The sequence below is a fragment of the Chelon labrosus genome (assembly GCF_963514085.1).
Source record: "Chelon labrosus genome assembly, chromosome: 17".
NCBI lineage: Eukaryota > Metazoa > Chordata > Actinopteri > Mugiliformes > Mugilidae > Chelon > Chelon labrosus.
In genome coordinates, this window is record NC_140350.1 from 13,586,867 (window position 1) to 13,595,382 (window position 8,516).

The window sequence follows — 8,516 nt, forward strand, 5'->3', positions numbered from 1 at the left end:
TATTTTAGATTCTTCAAAGTAGCCACCCTTTGCTTTGATTTCTACTTTGCACACTCTTGGCATTCTCTCGATGAGCTTCATGAGGTAGTCACCTAAAATGGTTTTCCAACAGTCTTGAAGTTCTCAGAGATGCTGAGCACTTGTTGGCCCTTTTGCCTGCACTCTGCGGTCCATCTCATCCCAAACCATCTCGATTGGGTTTAGGTCAGGTAACTGTGGAGGCCAGGTCATCTGGGCAGCACTCCATCACTCTCCTTGTTGATCAAATAGCCCTTACACAGCCTGGAGGTGTGTTTGGGGTCATTGTCCTGTTGAAAAATAAATGATGGTCCAACTAAACGCAATCCGGATGGGATAGCATGTCGCTGCAGGTTGCTGTGGTAGCCATGCTGGTTCAGTGTGCCCTTTGAATAAATCCCCAACAGTGTCACCAGCAAAGCACCGCCACACCATCACACCTCCTCCTCCATGCTTCACAGTTGGAACCATGCATGTAGAGACCATCTGTTCACCTTTTCTATGTCACACAAAGACACAGTGTTTGGAACCAAAGATCTCAAATTTGGACTCATCAGACCAAAGCACAGATTTCCACTGCTCTAACGTCTATTCCTCGTGTTTCTTGGCCCAAACAAATTTCTTCTGCTTGTTGCTTTTCCTTAGTAGTGGTTTTCTAGCAGCTATTTTACCATAAAGGCCTGATTGGCGCAGTCTCCTCTGGACAGTTGATGTACTAGAACTCTGCGTGGCATTGATTTCGGGTCTAATCTGAGGTGCTGTTAACTTGGGATTTCTGAGGCTGGTGACTCAGATGAATTTATCCTCAGCAGCAGAGGTGACTCTTGGTCTTCCTTTCCTGTGAGCCAATTTCATCGTAGCACTTACACGGGTTTAAATCAGTTTATCAGTGTCAGTTCAATACGTTTCATAACCAAAGGGATGAATTCTCACATTTTAAACCATTAATTCTCTGCCATAAAATAACGTCACAGAGAACTTCTCAAGTGTGAATGAATATTTATTTACTGAAGTGACAACCATGAATAAATGAGTTACTAACAGAATATATGCACAATGCATGTGTGAACAAATAGAGTCACAGAGGTTATTCTTTCCTCCACTAGACGGCGCTTTAATCATTTTCAGTTTAGAAAGTTTTTTTTGTTCTCTGTTGATCCCTTGTGGAACAATTGGAGGTTTGTTTTTTGTAAAAAACATGGTTCTCATAAAATGTTTGAATATAACTCTGCTCCACACTAACATGCAGACACTCAGTGTATCCCCAGGAACAGTAGGACTGTGATGCTAATGCAAAGAAGAAAAGACTGAACAGCTCTGGTAGACAAAGATACAACTGCTGATGGATCTGTTGAGCGGACAGTGTAGAAACAGGAGCCTATGTTACCCACCCCATCCACAACCAGCAGCTCCACGTCAGGAGAACAGCAAGACGAGCGGTAAGACACAAGTGTTATGTTCTCGTTGCCGGCTCCCAGGCTGGTGTTTATAGTCCCGTTGCCTTGTCTGAGGTCCACGCGGCTGACACCCGTCCCATTAGCACCGTCAGTCACCTGAACAGAGAGCTCCCACACAGCTGAGCTACAGTCTTCAGAGCAGTTGGACTGCAGGCTGAGCAGCTGACACTCTGGCTGAGTGAAATCAGTCACCTATTAGAGGGGAAAAAGTAGATTAAGGCCTGAAATCAAGAGTGAGTCAACTAGGCTAGAGTGTTTATTCATTGCCTTAATATTTATTGAAATGTAATTTTCAAATGTGGCATTACCGGTGTAAGAACAATGAAACGCATCACAACATAGTTGGTGTCTGTTCCTCCAGGAGCCTCGGCCTCAATGGTCAGGGTGACGTCAGTACCAGATGGGGTATCAAAAGGTGCTGTGATGGTCACTGTACCGTTAGCACTGCCTCCAGTCTCCAGGTCTAAACTGGGTGAGAAAGCTAAATTAAAATCTTGGTCATTGGTAGCTTGGATAGTGAAGCTTCCTCCGGAGCTGCGAGTTGTCACAGAGAAGGGAACTGAAAGTGGTGTTCCTGGTACCAGCACACCTTCTGAATCCACCTAAAACCAGAAGGGAACAGTCATTAAAATATCACGGGGTTGGAGTGGATCTTAAAAATACATAATATGAGTTTGCATTTGACTTACAGCAGTAACAGTCACAGCAGAAGCTCTGATGCTGGTGGTTGACTGTCTCTGAAAGAGCACTGGAGATGCTTTGGAGGCACCGCTGTTGCTCTGCCCCTTCACGAGCACCACAAACTCAACTGATGGTATAATGTCAAACCGAGCTATGACCTCTCTTCCACCCTGAGCCTCCACGGTGCCATTAACCTGTCCCAACCCTGATGATTCAACCAGAGTGACCTCTGTAACTGTGGCCGAGTCACTCCCGACTAATGTCACCAACAGGCTCCCATTGACACCTTCAAAGAAAAGAAAATATAGTCAGGTTTTCACCAAAACGTGTGCTTATCATGTGTACCATGACCTGGATGTTATTATCTTACCAGCTGTAGGACGATTGTCTATAATATCTAACCCTCCGAAGGGGCCCTGCGACACCTCCAAAAAGTCAAACAGGAAGTCGATGGGACTCTCACCTGCACATACAAAAAGAAAATCAAACACAAGTTCTGTAGACTAGGTCAGTGTTTTTCCGCCTTTTCTGAGCCAAGGTACATTTTTTTTCATTGAAAAAATCACAAGGCACACCATGAACCGAAAATGTTAAAAAAATGAAACTCTGTAGCCTATATTAACAAGTAATTCTTGTCAAAGTGTCTTGAATCGGAATGAGATAAACACAAAGAAAAAAGTCTCTCTCTTTCTCTCTCTCTCTCTCTCTCTCTCTCTATATATATATATATATATATGTATATATATATATACACACACACAGACACTTGACAATGGCATATTATTTGCAGATAATAATTCATTCATTTTCAAAATAATGTTTTTTAGATCAATTAGGTGACACTGTGTTTTTAAAACACAGTGGTTGAAAAACACTGGACTAGGCCATGTGATTCGGGCGTCATATTAACAGATGCCTCACCTACAACCTTCAGAGTGTAGGGATTTGTTGATGCGGTTCTCATTTCCCACAGTCCCGCTTGAGTTCGTAGCTGCAGAGTCTGGAAGTTTCCCACTGACTGGGATGCAGTGATTACCGATCCTGTCGTGTCAGTGCTTTCTTGGGACACACCTTGAAAAAAAAACAGGAGTTAAAACTAAACTGAATTAATATTTAACAATTAAATAACTTTTCTCTTCTATGTCAGCTGTAAAAGATGTAATCACCTGAGGGACTGATTAGGGTGAAACTGACAGAGCTCCCAGTGATGTAAACTGTGAGGTTTTTTATCGACTCGTCAACTGAGAAAGTGAAACTTTCAGCTTTTCCTGAGCTCCTGGCTGCTTGCAGAAGGGTCACCTAAGAAATAAAGCAAAACTGGTGACAAGGTTGAAATTTATGAGTGCAGAGACATTATTGGTAACAGCCAGCGGAGCAGTTTTTGATACCAGGGCGGCGTTTGAGGACTCTGTTATGATGCTTGTGGCCTCCAGGAGCTGACTTTTTGTGACCTCAATAGCCTGGCCACCTGAAGCCTGAGCCAGGTCTCTGTAGAGCTGGGTGTCTGAAGGCACCATCCGACTGTACTGCTGTTGCTGATTGTCCTCAAGCTGCCTTCGACGACGAAATCCAAAAACGTTAGTAATCATGAAGTTTACCTGAAAAAAAGAAGAAAACATCTGAGCCACTCTTAAACAGAAAGACCTTTGATTTGATGGATAGATTTGTTTTCTTAAATCTTTATTTTCGTTCTAGTAAACATTGTTCGTGTAATGTAGTACTTGCAAAATGTATAAATAAAGGTACTTGGAGGCTTGTGTGAGTTAATATGTAGTAAATGATACATATGCCAAGAAATAATTAGGGCAGCAAGTATTTAAGCCCTTAACACACTAAGAGGCACCGAAAGTTGTCTAGCAATCAAATTGCAGCAGTGTCCAGTCTGTACTACTGCAGTGCACTTTTGTTTGGTCTTTGCAGGATTTTAACATTTGTTTACAGAGAGACCTAATAAAAAGGACAATTTGTAATAAGTCTTTGAGTTTCAACAGAAAATGTCCCGGGGCTGTTGGTTGCTGAGTGGGAGAGTACGAGTTGTCAATTCATCCTCATGTATTGCATTTCAGAGAGGAACTTAAAGACTTTCTAGAGTAGATGCTAACGTCTGTTATGGCAATACTGCTTTCCAGTGCAGTTTGTTTATGGAATACACTGTAGATAGATTTACGTTTATGCTACACTCTAAGCCAGAGTAAGCGACCTTTTACAGATAATTAATAAAAGCCACTGATTAAAATCGTGCTAAGCACTATGTATGCTACTTAATGGCAGAATGAAGTAAATAAAGTTTTCTAATCAGATCTATTCTGCATAAATCTTTATGCCACAATAATAATGTTGTGTCATAAAATATAGATAAAATAATGTAATTTTAATGTTGTGGCTTATCAGTGTATGTTACTGTGTGGACTACTCACCACTGACTTGGTCCTCTCTATGAGTGCAATCACTGAGTCTTTCAGGTGTCCATCTTTAGCAGCCGCATCCGTGAAGACAAAGATCTCAGAATTAGAAGGAGCGGATGTTAATGCCAGCTATAAAAAGGAGGATAGTTGAGTTAATTTAATGTCTTAATATCAAATCTCAAAGTCTCAAGGGTCAGTGATGATAGAGCACCTGAAGTCCTGAAAGACTCATTTCTGGTGCATCTCCACCACCGGTTTCAGACAGTGAGTTAATATAATTTATGAAGACTTTTGGATCTGAAGTCTTCATCACTGGCCCAAAATCTATCATCAAAAAGAGACACAAGAAAGAAATATGTTAATGTTATATACCTTTTGATTCAGGAGCACTTTTGCTATTTGCTAGTACAGCACATTAGAATCTTATGATTCGTTTCCACTGAGACTTTACTTCACTTTAAAGAAAATGCTTATCAAACATAATGTGAAATTACATACCGGGATCATTGAACGGTACCAGAATGTAAATTGAAGGCTCATCTTCTGCTCCAACTTTATTGTTGATTATAGAAGAAGTGACGGTCCTCACTGCTGCAATGTCATCACCCATGCTTCCTGTCGTGTCAACCACAAAACAAAGAGCTTTTCCTTTGGTGATTCCCATCATCCTGAAGGATGAAAGTGGAAAATAATCATTCATATTCACTTCTTTACAGTAAACAGCATAGTAAATCTAACTGAATGAATGGGCTTCCTACTGTAGGAAGGGTCTGTCACCAGCTGCCCCTCGAATGTCCTCAAGCAGCTCTCTGGTTGCAGCTATCGCCAGGTTTGCTGCTTCAACGTGGAGATATCCATGGCTGGAGCTGGTAGAGTCTTTGTTAATGCCACCACTGGGCGTAAGTAAACTCGTTAAATCACCTATACCACCATGGCTGCATTTTCCTGTTCACAATCAGAAAAAAAGGTTTTTACATATATTGTAGAATGTGTAGAGTTATTATTTATCAGAAAGCCCACACACAAAGCACCAGATTATACATTTGCCATTATTTTTGTAAAATCATACTAGTTTCAATAATAAAGACCATGTCCAGTTGATGTGAAGACGTTTACCTTTGGGTTTAAAAGGGAGAAAACCAAAATATCCTGAGGTGAGTATCTTCTGCGCTAAGACATCCTCCAGGATGTTGTTCCTGCAGACGCTTTCATCACAGCTGCTACAGGTTGCTCTGCTTTCGGCTGTAGATTAAATGCAATGCTACTGACACTGGACAGTACATGCAATACAGTTTAGCATCTGATGTGCAAACAGTAAGAAAAGTGAAAGAGATTTTGAATTGCAGCGATCAGCCATAACATTATGATGAAGTAAAAAACACGGGTTAGCCTGTTAACATGGTTCTGATAGAGAGGTGTCAGACACGTACTAACTGTCTAAGCATTGTTGCAGGCCATGTTCACCCTTTTACAGAAACATTACTCCCTGATGGCAGTGGCCTCTTTTAGCAAGATAATGATCCTGCCACAAGGCAAAAATGGTTCAGGAGTGGTTTGAGGAACGTAACGAGTTCAAGGTGTTGACTTGGCCTCCAAATTCCCCATATCTCAGTCCTGTCTAATACCTGTGGGATGTGAAGGACAAACCAGTCTGAGCCATTGAGACACCGCCTCACAACCTGCAGGACTTAAAGGATCTTCTTACTAGCCTCTCAGTACCAGAAACCACAGCACACCTTCAGAGATCTGCTTTTTTTTGGCAGCAAGATGGACACAATAGGCTTGACAGTGTGCATGATCTCTTTACCTGCTATGTTTCCAATGCTCCTGCCTTCTCTGATCAGATTGGAGTTTGGAAGTTTGTTTTCCATTTCCACCCAGTTACTGTGACTGTAGAAATCCTTCAGGTTTAAAATGGAAGATGGAAAAAGAAGATATTTATGTTTTAATTGAGCTAAACCAAAAACCAGAAATCTTCTAAAGACTGTGCTCGCTGAATGTGTTTTCTATTAGAGGTTGAAGCTGTGATTTTTCTAACTACATGTGAGCAGCAGAACAAGGTTTAAGTAAGTATGGCATTAGCGTGATGCTACACTCACTGTGTCCATCAACATGACAGCCACAGTTAGTGAAACCAGGCACGTGACTTTTTTCTTCTTTCTTGGACATGTGCCTGTTTTACAATTTATGTCAGCCATACAGGGATTTACACACCTGTATCAAATTAAACAGACCCTTGTACTACTGCAAATCTATAACACTTCTGTGGATATCAAGGTGATAACTGTAGTATTTAGAAGTTTGTTTTAGGCCTATTCAATAATTATTCTGAGTATTAGTTTTTGGTGTTCATCAACTCCTGGAGGAAATATTTGACTGTTTAGTATGGTGGCTGAGAGGTGCAAACCAACATTACAAAATGTGAAACACACAAGTGGCGAAACGCTTTTACAACAATTGTAAATTTGTTTCAGCATTTGTAAAAGTGTTTCGCGTCTTGTTAATTTGTTTTCTGAAGTGTCTAAATTTGTTTCAGGACTTGTAAATGTTTTATGGCAATGTTATTTTGTTTTATGATATGTGAAATGTTGTAAAAATGTGAATTTGTCTCAAGCTTTTTCACATTTGGTAATGTTGGTTTGCACCTCCTGGCCACCCACAACATTCACCAGACACTCTGTAACATTGTCGAGTAGCATGACAGTTATTTTCTGAGTGACCTCTTCCACGCCAATGACATGTGACACAGTTTTAAAATGACATTAGAATCCATGTATGTGCTTTTGACTTCTTGGATTGAAATGTGGAGTACAGTTTCAACAACATTAATGTTAATGATTTAAAAAGTAAAATAAAGTGTAATGGGAATTACCTGTAAAGAATGTAATATCTGTCCAAGTTTCATCGTTGCTGCCTCAAAGTTCTGTTGCTTGTTGCTGGCCTTCACGGCTGATAATCCGTCCGTGATGATCTTCTTTCCCTTTACAAACTCCTCGTTGTCAAAGTGGTGGCGTGCGCTGAAGACATGAAAAACGTCTACCTGCCAGTTCTTTTCTTTGATCAAGCGTATGGTTTGGAGAAAACTCTTGGTTGATTTCGATGCTTCACAAGCAGCTGCAGTGGACTCAACAGTAAAAGGCTGCGGCTAAACACACATTCACACAAAAATACATTTATCGCAAATGGAAGTTACATGTATTCAGATCACAGAAAAATGTTTAATTTGGTTAAGCCCTTACAGGAAAAATGAAGTCTTTGCCTTCGGACAGAGCCAGAGAACGGCACACCTGTACAGTGGTGTTTAAGATGGCACTCTCAGTGATCTTCTGATGAGTCCAAGAGCTTCCAAATATTTTAAACCCGAGAGCTCCAGTCTGCAGAAGCAGGAGACACAATGCAGCCAAGCCAGACATCGCTGCACAGCCTGTCTCAGAAAATGAGGCAAGATTAAAATATGTATTATTTATGAGGAATAGGAATGCCTTAATTTTGTATTTATTTATTTATTTTTGCTTTAATTATGTTCAATAAATTATGTAAAATATGTAAAATAAAAATTCTTCTAAAGAGGGCCATGCCAGAAAAAGCTTGAGCACAACTGTACTAAAGAAAAGGTCTCAACTAGAGGGCGTCTGGATCGTAGCACGACCTGGATCATGAATGACATGCGTTTGTGTATGTGGGTTTGCCTAGCTCAGTCACAGGAACTAACATTTCTGCCAACGATGTGAAACTGGATGCAATAAGGATTAAGCCCACAGCCCTCTGAAGAGTCTGACACTGAGGTATACGGTTGAAGTATTTGTAATTCCCTTACTCACATGGAAAATGTCACTTCTGTTTTCCTCAAGTACAGCTAAACACAGCAAATGATGTAGAGTTAAAATTCTGGTGTTGGTGAAATTTTAGCAAAGGTAGAGTTGATTCTACTCTTTGTAGAGTTAAATGTGTTATA

The 8,516-nt window shown here is 40.7% G+C and overlaps 1 protein-coding gene across 1 annotated transcript; it reads right to left on the reverse strand.

Moving 5' to 3' along the window:
* Nucleotides 1-529: 529 nt before the first annotated feature.
* Nucleotides 530-7,974, reverse strand: LOC311502231 (von Willebrand factor A domain-containing protein 7-like; the record flags this gene model as incomplete). Its single annotated transcript, XM_084564358.1, has 15 exons — nucleotides 530-1,667; nucleotides 1,784-2,077; nucleotides 2,165-2,442; nucleotides 2,527-2,619; nucleotides 3,078-3,227; nucleotides 3,323-3,455; nucleotides 3,545-3,754; nucleotides 4,574-4,690; nucleotides 4,773-4,885; nucleotides 5,060-5,229; nucleotides 5,320-5,506; nucleotides 5,678-5,803; nucleotides 6,369-6,462; nucleotides 7,434-7,706; nucleotides 7,801-7,974. 15 exons carry the CDS (start codon nucleotides 7,972-7,974, stop codon nucleotides 1,272-1,274), a joined length of 2,808 nt encoding a protein of 935 aa, XP_084420484.1. The 3' UTR covers nucleotides 530-1,271.
* Between the last annotated feature and the right edge of the window lie 542 nt (nucleotides 7,975-8,516).